Source organism: Neolamprologus multifasciatus, chromosome 4 (assembly GCF_963576455.1).
Source record: "Neolamprologus multifasciatus chromosome 4, fNeoMul1.2, whole genome shotgun sequence".
NCBI classification, from domain to species: domain Eukaryota; kingdom Metazoa; phylum Chordata; class Actinopteri; order Cichliformes; family Cichlidae; genus Neolamprologus; species Neolamprologus multifasciatus.
This window is the reverse complement of record NC_140442.1, coordinates 31,455,191-31,481,873: the sequence shown is the minus strand read 5'-3', so window position 1 is coordinate 31,481,873 and position 26,683 is coordinate 31,455,191. Positions and strand designations below refer to the sequence as shown.

The following is a 26,683-nucleotide window of genomic DNA, read 5'->3' as shown; positions in this document are numbered from 1 at the left end:
CCACTTGGGGGCGGGCAGGTGCAGCCAGCAGCCATCACATCCTTCCCACGTCTAAAGACCAAAAGTAACGGAGGCGGTTCTTGGGCCTGGCAGCTTACTACCGCAGGTTCGTGCCTGGGTTCGCGGACCTGACCAGCACCTTGACTGATCTCACCTGAAAGGGTGCTCCAGATCTGGTCCGGTGGACAGAGCCATGCCACGTGACATTTGTGGAGATAAAAAGGGCTCTCTGTAGAGAGCTGCTGCTCCACACCCCTAACTTTCCCCTCCCTTTATCCTGCAGACTGACGCCTCAAACAGGAGGTGCGGGGTCATTTTGACCCAGCAGGTAAGCGGGGTTAAGCGGCCCGTTCTCTACATCAGCCGAAAACTGACAGACGGGGAAAGGAGTTATAGTACGGTCGAGGAGTGCCTGGTGGGCGGTCGATTCTCTTCTTCTCTTCGTTATCACCTTCTGGGACGCTCATTCGCCCTCTGGTCAGACCACGCGCCGCTACAATGGCTTCACCGCATGAAAGATGCCAATGCCCGGATCACTCTGCGTTTGAACATGGACAACAATTTGTAACAATTTGTCTTTTGAGTTTTGATGCTGCATGGTGAGCTCAACAACAGTAAACACTAGTTGGATGAAGATGAACATATGCGAAACATTAAATAACGTATGGGTGACAGCTTAAGCTTAGTGTCTTATCTGTAAAGCAATAAACATGTTAAAATGTCTATTCTGAATGATGCTCTTTCCCCCACACGTTTTCAGGGTATTTAGCATAGTGTGGTGCCTGCAGCCAGCAAATTAGTTACATCAGAAACACAGTAATTAACCCAGAGAAGCTCAACCTACTTATCACGGTCAGCAGAGAGCAAGAGGCAGAAACACACAGAAATCAATCAGTGTGTGTGTGTGTGTGTGTGTGTGTGTAATATACATTATTTCACATATGCTTTCACACAGGCAAGACTACAGTAATAAAGGTAAGGGGAAACGAATCAACTTTTGTAATTTCTGCTGCAGATGTTCCTTCTCCTGTTTAATTTGGTTTATTTCATGCTGCTACTTAATTACTGATTCATTTCAGTTCACTCATCTTTCTCATATTAAGACACTTACACATTAGTGCATCAGGTACACTTCAGAGTTCAGAGTTTAACCAAGGGTACCTACCCAAGAATAACTGCTCTGCCACCTGAGCTTGATAAATTGTTTTCCAAAAACTGGTAATAATGGAACAATGACAGTAATTATTCTAACTTCCAACATGTTGGATTTAGGATTATGGTTAACTATCACAGTCAAGGGACATGCTTATTAGATTCACTGGCATCGACATTTGTCATAGGTGTTAATGTGAGAGAGTGTGTTAGCCCGAGGATAGCTGGGATAGGCTCCACCCCCCTGCAACAGTACAAGCCAGATAATCAATTAAGAAAATGGATGGGTCCCCTTTATTTTTCTAATTTTACACCATTTTAAAGATTAGTTGTATCATTATACTGATGTACAAAATTGTAACCAAAATTTGAAGACTTGTTTCCATGAGTTGCAATTTAGGATATAGATAACTGCCTTTTACCAAGGATGCAACAACAGTACACGTCACTGTAACCTGAAGGGTGCAAAACGAACTAATCAGGAGCCCTCTGCAAACCTTAGTAAAGTATTAGCTGAGGAATATGAATGCCAGTGTAACGGCACAAACAGGAAGCAGTTTTAACTGTTTTTGTCTAGTCTTCAGAAAAAAGCCAAATGCTAGGTTCTCACTGCCATTAACCAAAGTCATTTAACTACGGTGATGAAATAATTTGAGATTCATTTTTGCATCCTGAACAAGCTTCGCTCTCCTTTCTGCTCTTGATTGCTTCCTTTTTGTTTTGTCTTCCTTTCTCCACTTTGTCTTTTATAACATCTGTTCATGTCTGTCAGGTATAAATGTTGTTAGCATCTTTCAATTACTCTCCATCCACACAATCCTACATCAAAACACTCTCATTATTCCCTGATTTAGTCTGGCATGAAAAAGTATTAACTTCAGCACTGCTGCTCACTATTTTAGGTCTCTCTCTTCTCATTGTAGTAACCAATCCTCAGCCTTTTGCTCATTTTGTTTAAAAAGAGCCTATTTGTTATACACAAATAGGCTCAAATAAATAGCACGCACGTGCCTAATCTTTGTCAGTTTTACGGTAAACGTCTATTTATTAACATAGGAGAATTACTTTTGTGTAAGATGGAGTCCTACTCCCAACAAATTTTATGTGTTAAGTATGAATTTAAAAAGAATCAGCTCCAGCTGATCCAGGAGAGAAGGACGACCGCTGACTAAGGAAAACCCGTGGTGATCCTGTATGTGTTTTTCGAAACACTGCGTCTCTGTGGCTTTTAAACCCCAAAACACGCTGCAGCAAACACCCACCCACATTCCTCCAGGTCTAACTGTCATTTCCCACATTGAAATCCCTCTGCAGGGCCCTCTGCTGGCACACTTTCCACCACCCCACAAATACACTCCAAGAAGCCTGGGTCCTATGGACTGTTGCTCAGCCTAATTTCCATAGCACCAAACCCCCATGTCCCCTCCATAGTCCTCAGGTCCTTCCTGGTCTTTGTCGTGTCATTGATGTTGTGATTGTTGTCCTTCCCGTCTGTACTCCGTTGTTCAGCCATTCAGTCTTTCAGTTAGTTAGTCCTGCCGTTCCTGCTCTGTTCACTCGCTCTAATAAATCATCATCATTCTGCGCCGTGAGTCCTGTGTTTGGATCATCTCTTCCTCGCCCGCACACAACAACCTGACACTGACAAGGGAAAAATGTCAGCATGCAATGAATATGTCCCTGTCAGTATTCCTGCTGAGACAAGAACACTTGGAGAAAATATAGACCTGATAATAACAAATTACAGTCCAGCCTACATGTAATAAATGCATGAACTAGCTATTCAGAATCGCCCTGTTTCTAATTTAGAGAAAGTTGATCATTTTAAATCACATATTGTTTAATATGTGGTAATGTTTCATTCTGTTAAATTACATGTATCTATTGACAACAGCCTTTAATGATCAAAACAACAGGACTACATCCTGAGTTTTTAATTATATTAAAAATATCACCGCTGAACTGAAAAGCTTGAGCACTGACATGAGTAACTGTCACTGTATACAAGGACCATGAACCATATATCAAAACAACAGGTTAAACTTCCTGAAACTGTCTCTCACATGTTAATCCAAAACACTGGTTGTGTTGTGGTTAATATTTATTTGCCTAAATTTATTTTTCATAATTTCATTTATCATTAATTTGCATTTGTGTGAACATCTGTCTCCAGACGCCTTAAGAAACAACAAACATTGTACCTTTAACACCTTTTTTCTCTCAAAGGGTTCATCGAGTTGTCCAATGACGAGGACTGTAGCTGTATGGAGAGAAACCGGCTTTTATTGCAGCCCATTTTCTAAGACTGTATGAGTCTTTGTACAGAAAATGTTAGACTGTTGTAGAAAACTAGAGTTCAGTAGTTTAGTTCTTCAGTGTGAAAGGACAAATGTCTTATTCACCAAGTATAGATGTAGCATCTGGGCATTTAGATGCTTCCCCTTAGTTCTTCAAATGCTTTTAAACCCTGAAGCTGCTTGTGGAAATCAAAGGTTCAGGGGTTGACACTGAGGACCTGCCTTAACACTTTGCTATGACTTGACTTAAGTATGAAAACCATACATGTGGTAACCCTTTGATCACTTCATGTAACAGAGAGACGTGCACAAAACATCTTTTTGTGTGTGGTTCTTCAGCCTGTAAGGCACACTCGGACCCAGAAAGATAAAGGATTTCACACATTTGAGAGCCTCTAAATTAAACACACTCTTTGTTTTTCTTCTCTCTCTCTTTGTCATGGAGAGTACAGGCGGAGGAAGGCGTGAGTGGACAGAGGAGAGAACTCATCTTCTCCTTCCCTTCTTACTAAATCATCAAAAGAAGTTAAAATGCCAGCAGACACAACGAGGTTGTGGAGTCTAATATTCCCCCCTCTCCCCCCATATCACTCTGCTCCTCTGAAGCCTAAAGTCACCGTTACCATAGCCAGTAGTGTTGCACTGTAATGTTTCAGATTGCAGCGTGCCAGATCCAGCCACCACTGAGCCATATTAATGCAGTGGCTCGACTGAGAGACATCACAGACAGACCAATCATTGCTTGACATGTTTTACAACCTGCATTATAGCAGTGGTCAGACATGAACGATGTGCCCTGGTCAGTCACTATCTCCTTTGGGATGCCACCTCAGGAGAGGACACGAAACAGTGCCTGCACCACGATCTTTGCTGAAATGTTGTGCAGCATCACTGCTTCGGGGTGTCACATTGCGTAATCCACCAGAACCATCTCCAATTTATTATCAGTTAACAGCAGAAAGAGCACCTGGCGGGCGTCTATATTGTTGGTTGGGATTTTAATAAGGCAAGTTTGAAATCTGTACTCCCCAAATTCCCCCAACATGTTAGGTGTCACATCAAACAGGCCCGGAAACTGCCACCCCTCTCTCACCTCAAACAATCTGACCACCTCTCTCTGCTCCTCATCCCTGCCTCCCCTCAGGAAACAAAGCACCCAGGTCTTTAATACAGTGACGTGCCAAAGTATTCGGCCCCCTTGAACTTTTCCACATTTTGTCACATTACAGCCACAAACATGAATCAGTTTTATTGTAATTCCACATGAAAGACCAACACAAAGTGGTGAACACGTGAGAAGTGGAACAAAAATCAGACATGATTCAAACATTTTTTACAAATAAATAACTGCAAAGTGGGGTGTGTGTAATTATTCAGCCCCTGAGTCAACACTTTGTAGAACCAGCTTTTGCTGCAGTTGCAGCTGCCAGTCTTTTAGGGTCTGTCTCTACCAGCTTTGCACATCTACAGACTGAAATCTTTGCCCATTCTTCTTTGAAACAGCTCCAGCTCAGTCAGATTAGATGGACAGCGTTTGTGAACAGCAGTTTTCAGATCTTGCCACAGATTCTCGATTGGATTTAGATCTGGACTTTGACTGGGCCATTCTAACACATGGATATGTTTTGTTTTAAACCATCCCATCGTTGCCCTGGCTTTATGTTCAGGGTCGTTGTCCTGCTGGAAGCTGAACCTCCGCCCCAGTCTCAAGTCTTTTGCAGACTCCAAGAGGTTTTCTTCCAAGATTGTCCTGTATTTGGCTCCATCCATCTTCCCATCAACTCTGACCAGCTTCCCTGTCCCTGCTGAAGAGAAGCCCCCCCAGAGCACGATGCTGCCACCACCATATCTGACAGTGGGGATGGTGTGTTCAGAGTGATGTGCAGTGTTAGTTTTCCACACATAGCGTTTTGGTCTCATGTGACCAGAGCAGCTTCTTCCACATGTTTGCTGTGTCCCCCACATGTTTGCCGTGTCCCCCACATGTTTGCCGTGTCCCCCACATGTTTGCCGTGTCCCCCACATGTTTGCCGTGTCCCCCACATGTTTGCCGTGTCCCCCACATGTTTGCCGTGTCCCCCACATGTTTGCCGTGTCCCCCACATGTTTGCCGTGTCCCCCACATGTTTGCCGTGTCCCCCACATGTTTGCCGTGTCCCCCACATGTTTGCTGCGTCCCCCACATGTTTGCTGCGTCCCCCACATGTTTGCTGTGTCCCCCACATGTTTGCTGTGTCCCCACATGGCTTGTGGCAAACTGCAAACGGGACTTCTTATGGTTTTCTGTTAACAATGGCTTTCTTCTTGCCACTCTTCCATAAAGGCCAACTTTGTGCAGTGCACGACTAATAGTTGTCCTATGGACAGATTCCCCACCTGAGCTGTAGATCTCTGCAGCTCGTCCAGAGTCACCATGGGCCTCTTGGCTGCATTTCTGATCAGCGCTCTCCTTGTTCTGCTGTGAGTTTAGGTGGACGGCCTTGTCTTGGTAGGTTTACAGTTGTGCCATACTGCTTCCATTTCTGAATGATGGCTTGAACAGAGCTCCGTGGGATGTTCAAGGCTTGGGAAATCTTTGTGTAGCCTAAACCTGCTTTAAATTTCTCAGTAACTTTATCTCTGACCTGTCTGGTGTGTTCTTTGGACTTCATGGTGTTGTTGCTCCCAATATTCTCTCAGACAACCTCTGAGGCCGTCACAGAGCAGCTGTATTTGTACTGACATTAGATTACACACAGGTGCTCTCTATTTAGTCATTAGCACTCATCAGGCAACGTCTATGGGCAACTGACTGCACTCAGACCAAAGGGGGCTGAATAATTACGCACACCCCACTTTTCAGTTATTTATTTGTAAAAAATGTTTGGAATTAATTTAAGTTTAAATTAATTTTGTCTACTGAAATTTTCTTCATTACAAAGTTACTCTGCCATATATCTTTTATAGTTGCTTAGTGTGGATGGTTGTTCATCTGCACTAAATTAGTATATTTTAAAAAAACTATGATGAAACTGGGATTTTGTTATAGTCAACTATTTCTTTTTTATTATTTTTTTTACAGGCTTGCCCTGGTACGTAACTCATATTACAAAAAGAGACTAAAACTGAAACCAAAAAAAACTAAACTGAAATGAAGCATTTTCAACAAATAAAACCAGCAAGAACCCTTGAAAAAGAGGTTTTTAATCTTTTTTAATTTTCCTGGTTAAATAAAGGTTAATAAAATAAAATAATAATTGGTAAAAACCTAAAAACTAAAATAGAATTTAAAATCTAAAGCCAAAACAAAATAAAAATAAAAATTGATGAAAATTGCAAACCTATTAAAACCTTGGTAATAGACATGTTGATGGTTCGGAGGAAGTAATGACTGAAGTTAACTAAGGATCAATAATAATACATCTGTGAGATGTTTGAGTCATTTTTTCTCTAACTGGTAAGGACATCTACTTTAGTGAAATCTGTTTACCACTGCTGTGTAATCTTTTATCCATCTATTCTCCTCCACCTGTCCAATTCCGGGTTGCAGGGAGAAGGATCCTATCCCAGCTGTCAAAGGGCAAGAGGCGGGACATCGTTTGGACAGATCACGGGGTGGCTGTAGCTCAGGTGGAAGAGCAGGTCAGCGGCTGGCGGTTCGATCTCAGGCTCCACCAGTCTGCATGCCAAATATAAGATACTAACCCCATGTTGCTCTCCGATGCATTCATCGCAGTGTGAATGTGTGTGAATGTTAGACAGTGAGCACTAAACTGTTTAGAAGAAGTGTGATTGGCTGAATGAGTTAGTTGTATAAAGCGCTTTGAGTGCTCAGATAGAGTAGAAAAGCGCTATATAAGAACCAGTCCATTTAACATTACCAGTCTGTCACAGGACCCACACATTTCAGACAAACATTTGCACTTTCACACCTACAGGTAATTTAAAATTAGCCTAACCCCCCTAAACCGACTGCATGTCTTTGGGAGAAAGCAAGAGTAGCATCCACGTTCTATGGTAGCTCTCATAAAATGATCCAGACACTATTAGACCTGCATAAAAGTAGCAATGCAAAAGACGGAGCTCTACAAAGTAGTGATGCTATCACAAGAAAATGTTAGCACAAGCACTGAGAACATGGAGACCCTTACGGTGTGTTCACACCGAACGCGATGGACGCGAATAGAGCGTCAGGTTTACATGTAAAGTCAATGGAAAAGCGCGATGACGCGCGATTGCGGGTCCCGCGAAAATTCGGAAGCAGATTTGCGTCGCGAAAACGCCAAAACTCGTGAAACGCGCGTCAGTGTAGCGCGTCTGGCGCGTTTGACTCGCGAATAAAACCACGCGCGTGAGTTTTTGTGTTGCATTTTGTGCATACGCGCGTTTCGCGTCTACCGCTCGAGTTGGAAAAATCTGAACTCCAGCGTCAAATCGCGCCGCGACAACCAATCAGGAGCCTGGTGACGTGGCTCTGACCTAGGTCAAAGGGGCAGATCCAGCCAAAGCCCTTCATTCTTCATTCAGTATGGAGGAAAAGCTAATCAGTGCCATGGCTAATCACCCGGAGCTGTACGATGCTAGCTACTACTTTTACCGAGACAGGAATAAAAAGGACCTAGCTTGGAGACACATAAGTGAGGAGATCAGGCAACCTGGTAAGTTCATTCCTTCTTTTGAATTTTCAGACTGACCCGATGAACCCGCGCAAAAGCTAGCAAGCCCGCCTACTGTCCCGCTATTTTCCCACTGATGTACAAATACCTTTCCGCTAACAAGATAATGCGTTTATTCAGAGGACATCTGCAGGAGAAAGTGGAAGAGCCTCAGGGACACTTATAATAAGGAGAAGAAGGCAGAGAAGGAGAAGAGGAGTGGGTCTGCAGCAGGATCGGGGAGAAGATGGAAGTTCTTCGCGGTCATGGGGTTTCTGGACCCCTTCCTCACCCCGCGGGAGACAAGCGGCAATATGGTGCGGACCGTGGAGAACTTCTCCCCCGAGGACCAGGGACAGCCCGAAGAGGCAGCAGGGGAGTGTCAGTCAGAAGGTATGTTTACATTGAGTTAATGTAGGCAGTTAATTTATGCGTGTTGTCATACAGGAACATATTTTGTTTATTAATAAACAGTATACAGTAGTCCCGCTGTTCATCCGTCACTGCCTCGCCTTTTCGCTGATTTTTTTTATTGCACCGTACAGCTTTCAACTATGCGCATTGCATTCTGCAGCCCAAATGACAAATCTCCTCCATGTCGTGTCTCCTGCGCTTGCCAAACTTATCATGTTTGGTTTTGATAACCATCACGTCCAATAGAAAAAAACAGCACAAAAACACTCATAACTATGACCCTCATTCGGAAATAGACACCTGCACCGGGAGCAAAAAAGGCGCACAAAAGTGGCGCCGCAGACGGAGAAAAAGCGCGGCATAATACTTTTACGTTTTAAAATCGACAAAGGTTTGCACTTTGAGAATCAACTTGTGAGAACTGTGACTACTGTTCATGTGCTGCAATAAATGAGAGACCACTGTATATAATAATAATAATAAGTATATAATAATATAATATTCTCTATGACTATTGTCTTCAACCTGTTAACATCTAATATTGTCTTGATAGAGTCAAGTAATCATGCAGCAGAGTCCTCAGCTGTCTCTTCTCCTGGCTCTCCAGTCCCTGGTCCCTCCACTCCTGCTGCTGCACCCACAGGTATGAACATCAAGCACTGACAGCTTTTTACTTGCTTGGATTCCCTTGTGATCACCTTTACTAAATATCTACAACCAATCAGTTTATATCCTGGTTTTTTTTTTTCAATTTTGAAAATGAAAATCTAGTAGCAGCCTTCTCATTACTTTGTGTTGTTTTGTGCTGTGTTTTACAGGCCCACAGAGGAGGACAGCTCGAAGGCGGGCGAGGGACGGGTCCCAGGACGGTCCATCGGCGGTGGAGCTGGCCATCCTGGAGTCCCTAAAGAGGCCACGCCCGTCTCCAACTGAACATTTCCTCCTCTGCCTTGTTCCTGTTCTGGAGAGCATGCCGCCTCAGACACGAGAATTCGTGAAATTTCAAATTTATAAATTAGTTTTTGAAAACAGCACAGCTGTGTTAAATTTGGAAACATTGGACCCTAATGATCAGTAGTTTTCTGATGAGGCAGCAGCTCTCCAGGGCAGAAACAACGTTCTTATTTTTCTCCTCCTTCTCCCTGAGGCTCTTCCACTCCAAGCTGGGTCCTTTTTATTCCTGTCTCTCTGTAAATAGTTACATTTCATATATTTATGATAAATGTTTTTGTTAATGAATTTATATTTTTTCAAATAAACATTTATAATGACAAAATGTCTCTGTTCTACTACACAGCAAATATTGGCACCCGACTTGACACAAGTAGAATTTATTTCATATTATACTAATGACAAAACATACTAATACAGTGGGATGCAAAAGTTTGGGCAACATTGTGAAAAGTAATTATTTTCTTGTACAAATCACTGGTTGTCACAATAAAAATAGTCAGTTAAATATATCATATAGGAGACACACACAGTGATATTTGAGAAGTGAAATGCAGTTTACAGAAAGTGTGCAATAAGTGTTTAAATCAAGCAGGTGCATAAATTGGCGACACAAAAAAAGAGAAATGAAATAAATATTTAGTGTATATGAATGTGTGTGTCTCCTATATGATATATTTAACTGACATTTTTCATTGTAACAGTGATTCATACAGGAAAATAATGACTATTAATAAGGTTGCCCAAACTTGTGCACCACTGTATACAGGAACATAGTGAAGACAAGTTACTTAAGAGAGTAAAAATAGGTTCGTTTATTTTGGAGTAGAGCTCCATTTATTAAGAAAAAATTAAAAGGACAGGAACACTCTTTAGAGGTTTGTGGGTGGCTCTTAAAAGAGCCGTTGTGGGGAAGTCACTCGGACTTCAAACAGGCTACTCCTTTGGTTGCCAAGACACAGCTCCCTCCGCTGAGAAGTGAGCCATGAATTTCTCCCTCACCAGGACAGCCTCTCTGGAGGAGTTGTTTGCTGGCAAGGAACCTGGACAAAATTGTTTAAAATGAGTATTATGTGTACTGCAGTTACAAAATACATTATTGAAATTCCAAAATTACAAATTGCAAAACATAAATCTTACATAAAACCTTTTGTAATTATAAGGATAATTACATGATATATATTAGATATAATCTAAAACAGTCTGCGGTGATTATATACAAATATTCAACTATCCCAGAATTAAACCAGGTCTAAATAAAAAGGAGTGAGTATCACTACAAAGGTTAACTCAGTGGTCCTAATGCTACAGTTTGATATCAGCAAACACCGAGCGCATACATTGATATGACACCACAGACATGCTATCATTGCAAACACTGATAACAGCATAAATCGAATTAAATCGGGACTTGATGAGACCTTCTGAGTATCACTAGAAATATTATAAACAGTCGTCTCCGTACCACAGTTTGCTTTCAGTAAAAACCGAGCATTCACTGTTAGCATAGCACATCCACGTTAGCAGTGTATAAATGGATAGTTTAGCATATATTAGCACAGGTATCAATAAAGGACTACCGTATTAAATACTTTTACTAACCTCAGGCAGATGGACAGGCGCTCTGCAGGTGGGATTGAGCGCCTGTAGTTGGTGTCTAGGCGGGCGATTCTGGGACCGACCCGGGAAAGCAGGTCCTCAAACTGGCCGAGTGAAAGACGGTGATATCGCTGAAATCGGCCGTCATCCAGGCGCAGCTCCTGGAGCAAATGGTGAAACTCACCAAACTGCTCACGCCTCTGGAGGACCTGATGGACCCAGGTACGGCGAGGGCGTCTTTTACGCCGCTGCTCTGCTCTCCACAGTATATAGAGAAGGGAGACTCTCTCTTCAAGCGCTAACTCGACAGCTGCCATCTTGCAAAGATACCGGTCTGGCACAACTTCCTCCCACATCCCTCCCACATTTCCGGTTCACGCGCGTCAAAATATCATATTTTGAAGCGCAATGGATTTTTCTTGGACACGCGTTGAGACGCGAATGTGCACGCGTCAAATTAGGGGCGTTTGGGGCGTTTTTGTTCGCGTCCATCGCGTTCGGTGTGAACACACCGTAAGTCCAAACACATGGCAGCATCACTAATATTTCCAAAATACACAGTAGCTGAGATCATGTTGCCTGTTAACAGACACGGGTCGGGGAACGTGATCACATGGTCCATCGAGTGTGTGTCTGTGTGCATAATCCACTCTTTCACATGTGCCTCTGACAGCCTATTGAGTACTTTGGTTCTGTGGACTCGGTGGTTTCTTTTAAAAAACAGCTAAAAACTCGTCTTTTTAAACTTGCTTTTGGTTGATTTCAGTTTTTATGTTTTAGCTTTTCTGCACGTTGTGATTTTTATCTTGAAAGGTACTATACAAATAAAATTTTACCTACTGACTAGAAATGCTTTCAATCAAACAAAAACATTTGAGTACAAATTTGTACACAGAAAAATAATGAATGTTCTGTGAGATCTGAAAATATGTCCAACTCACACAAACAGACACACACAGGATCCCTAAAGGCCTTCGACTGTATTCAAAATGTCTTACACTGCTGAACTATTTATAGCTTCAAAGACCCAGATTTTGTATGTAGGCAACACACACACACATAAGCACGCACATACACAATGCTCTGGCATTACAAGCCAACACATCAACACAATCTGAAGACAAAAGCTCTTCTTCTCTCTCACAGATGCACACACTCACAGCATGTGAGCTGGATAGAGGAATGAGACTAACAGAGGAAAGTTTCTTAATGACCGTTCTCTGCTCATCGTTTAGCGCTGTCATCATGAAAGTATTCCTCTGCTTCAGGTCACACTTTCTTCCCACTTGTCCCGTTGCATTTTCTCTCTTTGCCTGCTTTCCAGACGCAGCGGCAGAAGGCCGGCAACATGGTGTTATAGAAACAGCAACACGGCTTCTGATTATATAATCTGTATAATGGAGATAAATGTTTATGAATTAATTGCAAGGTGGAAGTAAATATGTCATTTACACCAGCGTTAACATCTATTTCAGTGTGTTTGTTCATATTTTCTCTCGTTGGTTTGTGTTGTTTGCAGTTGGACGCACATCATGGCACTGTGATAAAAATAAATGTCTGCATATTGAAATATTTTTATGACACATGAAGACATCGAGACACTACAAAAAAGGAATGCGCACACCAAACAAACCTCCAAGTACAAACAACAAGTAAAAAAGTGATTTAAAGCACAGTAAACACCTTTGTTGAATAACAGGCCGTGTGGAGTCTCCGGCTTCCTTGCACAGTCCAAAAACATGCGTAAGGTTCATTTTTGATACTGGCCATACAGTAGGTGTAAAGTCAACAGAATTTAATTCAATTCAGTTTATTTATATGGCACCAAGTCACAGCAACAGTCACCTCAAGGTGCTTAATACTGTAATTCAAAGACCCTACAAAAATACAGAGAAACCCCAACAGATCACCCACTATGAACAAGCACTTTGGTGACAGTGGGGAGGAAAAACTCCCTTTTAACAGGAAGAAACATCTGGCAGAACCAGGCTCATGGCCATATGGTGCGACCACTTTGGGGTGAGGTGAGGAGGCCAGGACAAACAAAACTGTGGAAGAGAGACAGATGCTGATAAATACTAAAGGTTAAATGCAGGGTGATGTGTAAACACATAGTGAGAAAAAAAGGGGTGAGAGGAGGAGAAACACCAGCCTAAGTCTATTGCAGCATAACTAATGGTGGATTCAGGTTTTCCTGAAATAGGTCAGACTAATCTTAAAAGTAGAGATAGTGTCTGTCTCCTGAATCCAAACTGGAAGCTGGTTCCACAGAAGAGGGGCCTGAAAACTGAAGGCTCTCCCTCCCATTCTACTTTTAAATACTCTAGGAACAACAAGTAGGCCTGCAGAGCGAGAGCGAAGTGCTCAATGCTGGATTTAACAGGAGACCAATGAAGAGCCAATATGAAGCCAGTAAGAGCCAGAAGAAATATGCTCTCTCTTTCTAGCCCCCGTCAGTATTAGGGATGGACCAATCCAATATGCAGTGTACAGCAGTCTGCAGTGTCAACACTGCCCCCACAAGCATGTTCATGCTTTCATCTCAGTGCGCCTTCATCCAGCGAAATGCCAGTAAATGACATGTACACTCACATAAAGTGTCAAATTTTCATTTAACACAAATCATAATGCTCACTCTTTTCCTAAACATCGTGGAACAGAAGACATCTCTCCCATCTGCACCTTCATGCACAAACTCTTCAGCTGTTTTCCACTACGGTGACATGAAGCTGCTAAGACTCGCATCTGACTGTGACCAATGTTAACCTCCTAGGTAGGGATGGGTACCGGTATCCGGTGCCATAAACGGTAGTAACCAGACCGAAAAGCAGCGCACATTTCGGTGCTTTATTTCCTGAGCTGTGATACACTTTAGATTCTAGCCAATCATTTTACGTTTCCGAGGATAGTAGGCGGGTCCAGGTACGTACGTTCTTTTAGAGCAGAGCTACAGATTAAAACGCCCAAGGCGAAGCGGTCAAAGTCTGGCTGTACTTCACAGCAAAAGATGCAAACTCAGCAGCTGCAACAAGTGCTTTAAGCTGATACTGTGATACTGTCAAAGGAGGTAACACCTCAAATCTGATGAAACACCTGGCGACGCATAGCGTTTTTTTAAAAGCCGAGAAATGCGCCGTATTTGATAGCTTGCTGCGAGACCTCACACCGAGCACATCTACTGCGGGTGTGGTGCCTGTTATCGACCCGGAGTTAGCAACATCCCCCAAAAACCCGAAGAGGAGAGTCCTGGCCCCTAGCCCTGCCAGTGTAGCAGAAATGATGAGGATGATGATGCAGCAGCAGCCGTTCTTCTCTGCGTGAGTAGCTTCATGTTGTTCGTGTATAATTTACGTTGAGTAGGCTAACCACGTTATTACATTAATGCATGTAAGATGAACTAGCAAACACCATCATAGCTACATGCAGCTGTCTTCTTGTTTGATGGCAGATACTCCCTTCACCCTGGCCAAAAAGGCTAAAATGACCAAAGAAAAAGTGGAAAACAGTTAAACATGAGAGGTTTTTGGACAAAGTTTGTTTTTTCCATTGTTTAAGCACTGCTTCCAGCCAAGAGTGATACCATATATGCCCCATAGCTGCAGAAAAGACTAACATTGTTATCTTTTTACCAAAAAAACAGCTGAACATGAGAGGTTTTTGGACCAATTTTGTGTTCTCCATTCTTTAAGCACCGGTTCGAGCACCGTTTAAGCACCGGCACCGTTTCAAAAGTACTGGTTTGGTACTGGTATCGGATAAAACCTCAACGATACCCATCCCTACTCCTAGGACCTGGCGTCCACATATGTGGACATCACATTTTGGGTTATTTAGACCAAAATACTCAATTTTGCTCTACAAGGGCCTGATATCCACTTACAAGGACGTTATACTGCTACTGTTTTATCAAAATTTTAAACAAATATTCTCATATGTGGCTGTTTTCTTAAAAACAAAAATAAGGTAAAAAAAAACATCAAAATCTGGTAATTCTTTGTTTTTACATTTATCGTGTCCCAAGGAGAAATTAAAAATGCATGCTGTGGCAGAGTTCGGGTCTTAGGAGGTTAATTATTGGCCACTGTTATTAAATAAACTCAAAGACATTATATTTTGGTAGTAAATATAAAACAAAATGATTATGAAATAAAATGATGCATTAGCTCTGCGTGCATGTGAGTGTGACAACATGAGCATTTCTAGCATTTTGTTCCTATGTTGTAAAGTCTCGCTAACAACTGCTGAAACTGAATCATGTAGAAAACTGATTCACTACAGTACCAGATTTTTAAAGATAAGTCTACTGGAACAAGAAGGCATCGGTGGGCAAGAGACGAAAACAGGGCGTTGTTGGAATGCTACTACGCAAGTAACCCTAGCAGAAGGGGCTACATGAATAGGATGAGGGACCTATGGATTCGTCAATACCCAACATCCACAATGACGGCGAAACAACTAGTAGCTCAGTGTTCCAACATTCGAAAGAAGGAACTGCTCTCACAGCTAGAGATTGACGAGGTACAACATAAATGCTACGGCAAGGGGGAGCCAGGACACCCGAGATTGCGTACCAAGCCCCAAGCGTGATAGGAGAAGGATCGTTGAGTGCAAGAGGAACTGACCTGAAAGACAGGATCATGGCCAAGCTTGAAACCTGGAACCCCCGTAGCCAGTTACCAAGATTACGTGAAGTACCTTCAGAAGGTCTGCTAGATTATGTTAATGCAGCACTACGGACGATACCTACAGCCACGATTACCGAGACTAACAAGCTGATCTACAATACGGAAGCAGTGATCAGTGAGATGCTTGGCTATAAGTTGAACAGCCACAAGGAGAAGGAGGCTAGAGGGCCAGATCAAAGTAGCACGGCGGGAGGTTAGCCAGCTAACGGAGTTGCAGAAAGGTGCGACAAAGAAGGTGCATAAAAAATACAGCAAGCTGTCCATACATTGTAGGGTGGCTGTAGCTCAGGTGGTAGAGCAGGTCATCTACTGATCGGAAGGTTGGTGGTTCGATTCCTGGCTTCCCCTAGTCTGCGTGCCAAATATCTTGGGCAAGATACTAACCCCATGTTGCTCTCCAATGCGTCCATCGCAGTATGAATGTGTGTGAATGTCAGTTAGAAAGCACCTAGGAAAAATGTGCTTGTGTGAATGGGTGAATGAACAAGTTGTATAAAGCGCTATATAAGAACCAGTCCATTTACCCTTTACCATACCTGAGGAAACTACCAAGCCAAAGACTCACAGCCTTGAGGAGGTACACCAGAGAGAGATAGAGATAGAGAAATAGAAGGCAGGAGAATAAACCAGCTGTTCTCCACAGAACCAGCAAAGGTGTACTCTCAGTGGCAAGGGAACAATAAGAGAACAGCACCATCAAGGCTGGAGACGGAGCAATACTGGAAGAGCATATGGGAGAAGGACGCCACCCATAACGGCAATGCTCAGTGACTGGTGTATACGAGGACAGACCTCCCTGAACAGGGTCCAGTAATCATCACGGTGGCAGACATCCAAGCAAGGGTCTCTAGTATGAAGAGTTGGACAGCACCAGGGCCTGACATGGTTCACGCCTACTGGCTAAAGAAGCTGACTGCACTCCACGAGCGTCTGGCAGCACAAATGAACCAGCTGCTAGTTAACGAGAGACAACCAGAATGGCTAACCGAAGGTCGGACGGTCCTGATCCCCAAGGACCCCAAGAAGGGACCAGTCCCCTCCAACTACCGAACAATAACCTGCCTCAGTCCTACATGGAAGCTCCTGTCAGGCATCATATCGGCTAAGATGAACAGGCACATGGGTCAATACATGAGCGGACACAGAAAGGAATTGGCAAGAATACCAGAAGCGCAAAACATCAGCTACTGGCAGACACAACAGTCAGCCGAGACTGCAAGAACAGGCTGACCAACCTGTGCACTGCCTGGATTGATTACAAGAAGGCCTATGACTCAATGCCCCACAGCTGGATGCCTAGAACTATATAAGATCAACAGGACCCTAAGAGCCTTCATCAGGAACTCAGTGGGGATGTGGCGTACAACACTAGAGGCCAACTCCGAGCACAACTCACCATCAAGTGCGGGATCTACCAAGGAGATGCTCTGTCCCCACTGCTGTTCTGCATAGGCCTGAACCCCCTCAGTGAGATCTCTTACAAGATCTCACAAGATCTCACTCAGATCATTAACAAGACTGGCTACGGATACCGACTACGGAACGGAGCAGTTGTCAGCCACCTCCTGTACATGGATGACATCAAGCTGTATGCCAAGAGTGAACGAGACATCGATTCACTGATCCACAACACCAGGCTATACAGCAATGACATTGGAATGTCGTTCGGGCTGGAGAAGTGTAGTCGGATGGTAACAAAGAGAGGGAAGGTAGTCAGAACTGAGGGGATCGAGCTACCAGAAGGCAACATTGCAGACATAGAGGACAGTTACAAGTACCTGGGGATCCCGCAGGCGAATGGGAACCATGAATAGGCCGCTAGGAAAGCTGCAACCACCAAGTACCTGCAGAGGGTCAGGCAAGTCCTGAGGAGTCAGCTGAACGGTAAGAACAAGATCCGGGCCATCAACACCTACGCCCTGCCCGTGATCAGGTACCCTGCTGGGGTAATAGGCTGGCCAAAGGAGGAGATAGAAGCCACTGACATAAAGACAAGAAAGCTCCTTACCATGCATGGAGGGTTTCACCCCAAGTCCAGCACCCTGAGGCTGTACGCTAAGCGGAAGGAAGGGGGCCGGGGACTGGTGAGTGTCAGCACCACAGTCCAGGATGAGACAACGAACATCCACAAATACATCATGAAGATGGCCCCAACTGACAGCGTGCTCAGTGAATACCTCACGCAGCAGAAACCCAAGAATGAGGAGGAAGAGGAGGAACCATCATGGAAGGACAGGCCCCTGCACGGTATGTACCACCGGCAGATAGCCGGCTGATACCCAGAAATCCTACCAGTGGCTGGACAAAGCTGGACTGAAAGACAGCACAGAGGCACTAATCATGGCAGCACAAGAACAAGCTCTGAGCACAAGATCCATAGAGGCTGGGGTCTATCACACCAGGCAAGACCCCAGGTGCAGGCTGTGTAAAGATGCCCCAGAGACAATCCAGCACATAACAGCAGGGTGCAAGATGCTAGCAGGCAAGGCATACATGGAACGCCATAACCAAGTGGCCGGCATAGTGTACAGGAACATCTGTGCCGAGTATAACCTGGAAGTCCCGAGGTCAAAATGGGAGACGCCCCCAAGGGTGGTGGAGAATGACCGAGCTAAGATCCTGTGGGACTTCCAGATACAGACGGACAAAATGGTGGTGGCTAACCAACTGGACATAGTGGTGGTAGACAAACAGAAGAAGAGTCCGTAGTGATCGATGTAGCGGTTCAGAATGACAGCAACATCAGGAAGAAGGAACACGAGAAGCTGGAGAAATACCAAGGGCTCAGAGAAGAGCTCGAGAGGATGTGGAGGGTGAAGGTGACGGTTGTCCCAGGTGCACTAGGTTCAGTGACTCCCAAGCTAGGCGAGTGGTTCCAGCAGATCCCGGGAACAAGATGGGAGATCTCTATCCAGAAGAGCGCAGTCCTGGGAACAGCTAAGATACTGCAGGACCCTCAAGCTTCCAGGCCTCTGGTAGAGGACCCAAGGTTGAAGGATTAACCGCCGTCAGGGGCGAGCGGGAAATTATTTTTTTTACTATATATGTGTGAGATAGATAGATAGATAGATAGATAGATAGATAGATAGATAGATAGATAGATAGATAGATAGATAGATAGATAGATAGATAGATAGATTAAATTTGGTAAAGTCTAAATCCGAATGTCTAATACAATCATACTATAATACATTTCCCTTTACTTTTAGCCAAACCAGTGTCACTCAGTCTAAACAGGATTTGAATCCATATTATGAACATTATGAATGACTTCATGAAGTTAAGGTTTTGTTTGCATTGTAAACACTGCCATTAAAACAAGTGCTCTGCCAATACATTAGCAAACACACATAATATTTCAGCAGATAAGACATAGCGCTAACAGCAACACTAAAAATTGTTATGAATGACTAAATAAATGTATATGTCCATAAAAAATTGCAACGCACAAACGTGCTGACCTGACATTTACCTTAAAACGATCTGTGATCCATAAACACGGCTTTTTCCAAAATATCTACATGGGACACACTGCTAAATGGTACAACTTTATAGCTATGCTTTACATAATATAAACACACTACAATATGGAACAAGATCATTCTCACTTATCCAAATAAAAGATGTCAACATCCTTGAACCTTTCCTAGAAGATTTCCACAAGCTTCCTCTTAAGAGAAGTGGAAAGGACATCAGATTTCTCTGGCAGGACTGATGGTCCCCAAACATTTGCACATACTAGAGATCCATGAATATACATGACAAAACAGAGGAAACGGCAAGTCTCACCTCTGGCATCAACAGAAAGCAGAACGTACTCAAGATATCACACACACTCGTTCATTTACTCCCTCACTCTCTCACCTGCTGTAAGTACATGAAGGTGAGGGCTGCACAGGACAGCTGAGGACAGGCATCCACGTTGGGTAATGCTACACATGTTCCTCCAGGATGCTGCATGTTTCCTCCTCTAGCCTACAACACAAACCCCCACAGATGCACAACCCTCTCTGAGAAACAAGGCAGAAAGACAACAGCAGTATGAGGGAGAGAGAGAGAGCAAGAAAGAAAAAGAAAGCTGGAAAAGAGAGAAACTGAAAGATGGAGCTTCAAAACGGCAGCCAGCTTCATACGATGGAGACCAGAGTGTTTTCTGCTTTCAAGAAGGAGGGACGAGCACTGGCACAGGAGAGAGAGAGAAAGAGAGAGAGAGGCAGAGAGGGAGAGAGAGAGGCAGAGAGAGAGAGAGAGAGAGAGAGAGGCAGAGAGGGAGAGAGAGAGAGAAAACTCCACTGCAGTGTTTGTGACTCAGAGTATGTGTGAGAGTCAGTGTGAATCTCACTCAGTATGGCTGTATGTGTGTGTGTGTGTGTGTGTGTGTGTGTGTGTGTGTGTGTGTGTTATAGATAAAAAGAGAAAACCTCTCTCTCTCGATGAAATGAAGCTCTCTGACATGTGTTACTTACTGGGGGCGATCGAGGATGCTGACTACAGCCACAGTCTCTCTCTCTCTATTACCACACAGCGGTTTTTGAGTCATGCAAAATACCACAATGAAAACAAAGACACTGGTTCAACTTCCACTACATGTTTCTTTGCTCTTTCTATCTAGCATTTACACTCTTATGGATACATCGCAGAGGAACTTGGAGTTAGTATTCCATCCAAGGAATACAGGCTGGAGCAGACAGGGATTGAACTGCCAACCTCCCAGTTAGTAGGTGCCCTGCTCTACCGCCTGACCTCTGCCGCCTGAGCTCTACTACCACCTGATGCATACGCAACTCTTTATTCTTGCACAAATTCATTATCCGTGTTTAGCAGGACATAAACAGGCTTTCCAACAGTATAATATATGATTGTAAGAAGCACTGTTACTTTTTGTGCTAGTTTTACTAAAATCAAATACTAAAACCGCTTCCAACAAATAAGATCATCACCCATTGTGATCCGTGAACCGGCAAAATAAAGTTTGATAGAGAATCACACTTCGAAATAAACACACAAAATAAAAGAGTGGAAAAGCATTTATACAAATAAAAAGAAGAAAGAAAAAGTAATAACGAAAGTGGTTTGGGGGCACAGGAAGGGATGGGCAAGAATACCAGAGGTGCGAAACACCAGCTAATGATAGACCAGCATTCAGCCAAAACTGCAAGACCAGGCTGACCAACCTGTGCACTGCCTGGATTGATTACAAGAAGGCCTATGACTCAATGCCCCACAGCTGGATCCTGGAATGCCTAGAACTGTACAAGATCAACAGGACCGTAAGAGCCTTCATCAAGAACTCAGTGGGGATGTGGCGTACAACACTAAAGCCCAACTTCAAGTGGCAGAAGTCACCATCAAGTGCAAGATCTACCAAGGAGATGCTCTGTCCTTGCTGCTGTTCTGCATGGGCCTGAACCCCCTCAGTGAGCTCAGTGACAGACTGGCTACGGATACCGACTACGGAACGGAGCAGTTGTCAGCCACCTCCTGTACATGGATGACATCAAGCTGTATGCCAAGAGTGAACGAGACATCGATTCACTGATCCACACTACCAGGCTATACAGCAATGACATCGGAATGTCGTTCAGACTGGAGAAGTGTAGTCGGATGGTAACAAAGAGAGGGAAGGTAGTCAGAACTGAGGGGATCGAGCTACCAGAAGGCAACATTGCAGACATAGAGGACAGTTATATGTACCTGGGGATCCCGCAGGCTAATGGAAACCATGAAGAGACCGCTAGAAAAGCTGCAACCACCAAGTACCTGCAGAGGGTCTGGCAAGTACTGAGAAGTTAGCTGAACGGTAAGAACAAGATCCAGGCTATCAACGCCCTGCCATTATCAGGTACCCTGCTGGGGTAATAAGCTGGCCAAATGAGGAGATAGAAGCTCCTGACATCAAGACAAGGAACAACAACAACAACAACAACATCAGAAAGAAGGAACACAAGAAGCTCGAGAAATATTTAATTAATAATTACATTTCATTATGTTTCTTTACCACACAGCTGTAGGTACTGCAGGTGCAGTGAATGCTTAAATTGTACTGATTAGAATAAACTGGACATTCAATGCTAAGATTCAGCGCACTGTAGTAGTAATGTGCCTGCACCTTTTTTAGAAATAAACTTTTCTTGTGATACTTCTAAAATCAACATATTCACACCAAGTCCACCTATAGAAAAACACCCCATCAGACACACAGTATTTTCCTCAGCACTTCACAACTGCTGGTATATCGTTTTAACTTTTTCTCGGTCACAGACACAGCGGTGTGAGCACACAATTTGGCCATGTAGAAAGCATTGTTTCTTTGGAACGCATCATCACTGTTCATAAGAGTTTAATTTAATCAAACCTCATTTTACGGATCTACGTGGCTCCTCACCACTATCTGATTCATCATTTTTATTTAAATATCTGAATTTTTGGGATGGTCACCCAAGCGGGACACAGAGGCTGCTGGTTTTAACGCACCAGAATGCCGCAAATATAAATAAAAGCCTGACTATCCCGAGAGCCTAGCCGCAGCGGCGCCTTTCTTTCAAACGGATGCCTGCAGGTGCGTTGAAGCCGACTCTGCTACCCGCACAGAGCGTTTCTGACAGTCGGGATTCGTTTATGCAATAGAGAAAAACAACAATACAGCCTGTTTCTCTGCTCCAAGTCCTTTCACACTGAACTGTATGTTGATAAGTGCATGAAGTGTACCTCTACCTCTACAGCTGAAAACAGTTTGTATCCACACTTTGATTTCGATAATCCATCCACAATACGAGGTTAGTTATTAATATACTGCAACAACATGGGAACAGAGCAGCTGTGATAGAATACAGCATTAATGAATCAATGGTACAGAAGTGGAGGAAGAAGAATGAGTTGAATAAAGTTTGATTTATCTGACTGCTTTGTTTCGCTTAATGTGTCTTATAATCCCGTGCAGCTTATGGTCCGAAAAATACATATTTGACTTTTTTATTTGGCACACTGCAGTTTCATGTAGCAAAGCACCTCTTTTTTAACTTCAGTGGATATTATACATGGTTATGCTCAGGATATGTCAGCACATTTCTACTGGAAATGCCGTTTGGTTAAACTTTCAGCAAAGAATTTACATTTGCACTGTTAAATTTTTATATAGGTTTAATGCACATAAAAAAAACAGCTGCTTGTTTAAGTGAAAATAAATGGATGGGTTTTTTTTGCGCTAGTAAAGTTGTGGAGTTGTATTTTGTCTCGCAGAAATTATATTGTCAGTTATATCGTTATCGCAAATTTTCAAATATATATCGTGATAAATATTTTTGGCCATATCGCCCTGCCCTAGCTGATACTCCATCCCCAGAAGCAGTCATATCGCTTGACGCTGAAAAGGCGTTTGATCGGATTGAGTGGGATTATCTTTTTCACACACTTTGGAGGTTTGGTTTTGGTCCTAACTTTATTCGTTGTATCAAGCTCATTTACACTAATCCGACTGCTTCAGTCTATACCAACGGTATCTCATCAGAACCTTTTCCTCTTCACAGAGGGACCAAGCAGGGGGATCCAGTGAGTCCACTACTTTTTGTTTTAGCTATAGAGCCACTTGCAATAGCTCTTAGACGCAATAATGGTATACAAGGTATCTCACGTGGTGGCATAACTCACACTGTCTCACTGTATGCGGACGATCTGTTGTTATATGTAACAAATCCAATCACATCTACCCCTGAAATCCTCAGAGTCTTACAGGAATTTGGAAGCATATCTGGATACAATCTAAATTTAGCTAAAAGTGAATACTTCCCCATTAGTAATAATGCAGGAGAATACCCCAATCTGCCATTTAAGTTGTCTACCGAGTCCCTTACATATCTGGGTGTAGAAGTCACCAAATCCTATTACAGTCTGTTTAAAAGTAACCTCACTCCTCTGTTGGAACAGTGTATCCATCTATCTGTGGTGCAGGACACGTATGAGGACAAAGTGGCTATTTTGTCCTCATATTCTATTTTATTTACCATTATCTCTCATTGGGAGAGCCAATTCTGTGAAGATGAATATTGTGCCAAAATTTCTATATTTATTTCAGGCGTTACCTGTTTATAGACCTAGGGATGGGGATTGATAAGATTTTCACGATTCCGATTCCAGTTTCGATTCTGTTTAACGATTTGATTCTTTATCGATTCTTAATAAAAAGGAGAACACTAAGGTCGATTAGCTCAGAACTTTGTTTTATATCTTCTCTTTGAACAAGATAGAAATTTAGGAGTAGCATGGCCTTACAAACCCAACAGTGAGATCTTAAGAGATCCAGCCTACGGCTCTTCAATGGGGTGTCACAGAGTCCTCAGGAAAAAACATTGTAAATGTAAAATAATAAAATAAATATTCTTCTGTAGCAATAACAAAGTATAACATAAATTATTCTGTAGCAATTACACAAGAATATCCAGTAATGTCCCTGCCTACAATTAAACACATTCACTTACTGAAAATCATCTGCTGTGGCAAACGGCTGCAAACCTTTGACCACAAACTGAGTCACTGCTCGCTGACATTCGTCTATCCTGGTCTGAAAGGAGACGCTACGGTAGACTGCAGCGAGAACTGCCAGCATCTGAGCCAGACTCTGTCTCATCATGGTCACTAAATGCACAGTAATGGCAGGTTTGTAATAAGGCAGATCGCGCTAACATAATATGCACTGTTGTTGATTATTTACCTGCATTAACGGGAGAGGACGTGCAAACGTTACCGCTGCTGCTGGGCTGAGATTCACGAGTCCGGAATTAAAAACACGACATTCATTTAAGGTCATCGTGTGTTTTGTGAGCAAATGCTTTTGCATATTCGTAGTGTTTCCTCCCTTAAATGAAATATCTACTTGTCAAGTATTGCAAGTTGTCCTGTTGTCATCCGTTCTCGTAAAGTATAACCAAACTTTTGAGTGTTTGAGCCGCTTAGTTGCCGTGTTTCCTGCCAGATAAATGACGCTCCGCATTCTCAACAAGAACCGGTTTTCAATACCCATCCCTATACATACCACAGTCTTTTTTCATGTCATTTAACCAAATGGTTTCTTTGTTTATATGGAATAATAAACCACCTCGTATAAGAAAAGAATTTATGGAAAGACCTAAAAATATAGGTGGGCTCTCACTGCCAAACCTGCGCACATATTATCAGGCGGCGAATCTCAATACCATCTCTCTATGGCTAAAGGATTGGGATGATCAGATCCCTGCGTGGCTACAGACTGAAAGGGTCACAAGCAGGCCGCATTCACTCCCAGCTTCACTCTGCGCACCCCTACCACCTCTAGTTAATAATGTTAAAGATAACATAATTGTTACTACGGATTGTAAATCAGTTTAAAAAACATCTGGGTATTCAGAGTATTTCTATTCACTCTCCAATAATACGTAACCATCTTTTTCAACCATCTTTAATGGACAATGGCTTCAAAATTTGGTAGACAGGAGCATTCACAGTATTGAGGATTTGTATATTAATGATATGTTTGCTAGCTTTGAACAACTATCTAGAAAATTTGTTCTGACTAATAACCATTTCCTGTGATACTTGCAAATCAGAGATTTTATACGTAAAAAGGTTGCTAATCTTCTACTCTCCCCCCTCCTTCCTGTTTGGATTCTATACTAAGGGTCAATGAGATGAAGAAAGGCAGAATATCGTTTATTTACTCACATATCATGGACAGTTGTAACCTGTCTATTTCATACATTGGAGACCAGTGGGAGAATGATTTGGGTGCCCAGCTGTCTGACGAAGAGTGCGATGTGGCTCTTACCAGGGTCCATTCGTCTTCTATATGTTCAACACACTCCCTGATACAATTCAAAGTGTTACACAGGTTTTTCAAAAGCTAAACTAGCAAAAATGTTTCCGAACATAGACCCATCGTGTGATAGATGCACACAGACTCCTGCTACTTCCCTTCATATGTTTTGGTCCTGTCTGAAAATTGTTCCTTTCTGGTCATCGTTTTCTTAAGTCATCTCTAAAGCCTATGCCTGTAACATCTCGCCTTGGTTGTTTTTCTGGTATCGCGACTTCTGTTCCCCCATTTACAGAGAGTTTTGTCATTATTAGCGAGACGCCTGATTTTATTTAAATGCAAGTCTACTCCTGCTCCATCACACCACCACTGGATAAGGGATGTTATGCAAAATGTCAAACTGGAAAAAATCAGATGTACTCTCAACGGATCCATCGGCAAATTCCACACAACATGGGACCCTCTGTTGACATACGTCAACAATCTACCTGGTCGGGAACTGGAATCTTGAATGTTTTTGTTTGCCCTAGAACAGTCCTGTAAAAACAATTGAGAGGTGCACCGCCCCCCTTTTTCTTTCTCCCCTGTTGTTGTTGTTGTGTTTTTTTGTTTTGTTTTTTGTTGTTTGTTTGTTTCCCTTTTCCTGTCTTGGTATTATCTGTCTTTGTGATCTGTGGGGATTGTTGTTTTGTGGTTATCTGTAAAATAATAAGAATGCTACGTATGATAACTGGGGTCGTTTCTTTTACTACCGGTTAAGTTTAACCTGCAGGCGAGGGTTTACTGGTAGTTTCCCTGATTCCTGTCTATACCAGAATCATTTGTGGTATCTAGGCGGTAACGAACCTAACACCCCGCCTAGGGGGTCCGATCTGAGGTAAGTGGGTTTAGACTCAGTATAACGGGTGGGGTGCTACATTTGCATCATAGATTGTTTAGAAATATTTCTAGAGAAACCGAGTAGATTGCTAGCCAGTGCTCAGTGTCACATCGCACAGTAAAATATTTAATTGCAATTTGACCTCAAGGTTCTATTTGTTTCATCTCCTCTGGATGGGGAGGTGGTCGCACAAGTGGCAAGTTTATTACAGAACAAAGACATTTTTTATCTCATTTGCTCCCAGGTGATGTAGTTTTAGCAGACAGGGCTTTCCTGGTCAAAGATTC

At 43.0% G+C, this 26,683-nt stretch overlaps 2 protein-coding genes across 9 annotated transcripts in view; one reads left to right on the top strand and one right to left on the bottom strand.

Moving 5' to 3' along the window:
• Positions 1–20,245, bottom strand: part of rbfox1 (RNA binding fox-1 homolog 1) — a 107,207-nt gene extending 86,962 nt beyond the window's left edge. For 2 of the 8 annotated variants that reach the window (XM_085155645.1, XM_085155649.1), the window contains exon 1: positions 19,597–20,240. In XM_085155645.1, the coding sequence (XP_085011771.1) occupies positions 19,597–19,692 (96 nt within the window). In that variant the 5' untranslated portion in view covers positions 19,693–20,240. Of the gene's footprint in view, positions 1–19,596 lie in introns of all 8 variants that reach the window. The other 6 variants (XM_085155651.1, XM_085155652.1, XM_085155647.1 and 3 more) reach the window with 4 other exon arrangements.
• LOC146520856 (uncharacterized) lies at positions 8,148–9,706 on the top strand. Its single transcript, XM_085155677.1, has 3 exons — positions 8,148–8,476; positions 9,051–9,140; positions 9,316–9,706. The coding sequence occupies exons 1-3, from the start codon at positions 8,350–8,352 to the stop codon at positions 9,573–9,575; spliced, it is 477 nt and encodes a 158-aa protein (XP_085011803.1). The 5' UTR covers positions 8,148–8,349; the 3' UTR covers positions 9,576–9,706.
• Positions 20,246–26,683: the final 6,438 nt, after the last annotated feature.

Coding starts and splice junctions, on each gene's coding strand:
- LOC146520856 (XM_085155677.1), top strand. CDS start 8,350: ATGGGGTTTCTGGACCCCTTCCTCACCCCGCGGGAGACAAGCGGCAAT. Junction 8,477..9,050: donor AGGGGAGTGTCAGTCAGAAG/GTATGTTTACAT, acceptor TTGTCTTGATAG/AGTCAAGTAATCATGCAGCA. Junction 9,141..9,315: donor TCCTGCTGCTGCACCCACAG/GTATGAACATCA, acceptor TGTGTTTTACAG/GCCCACAGAGGAGGACAGCT.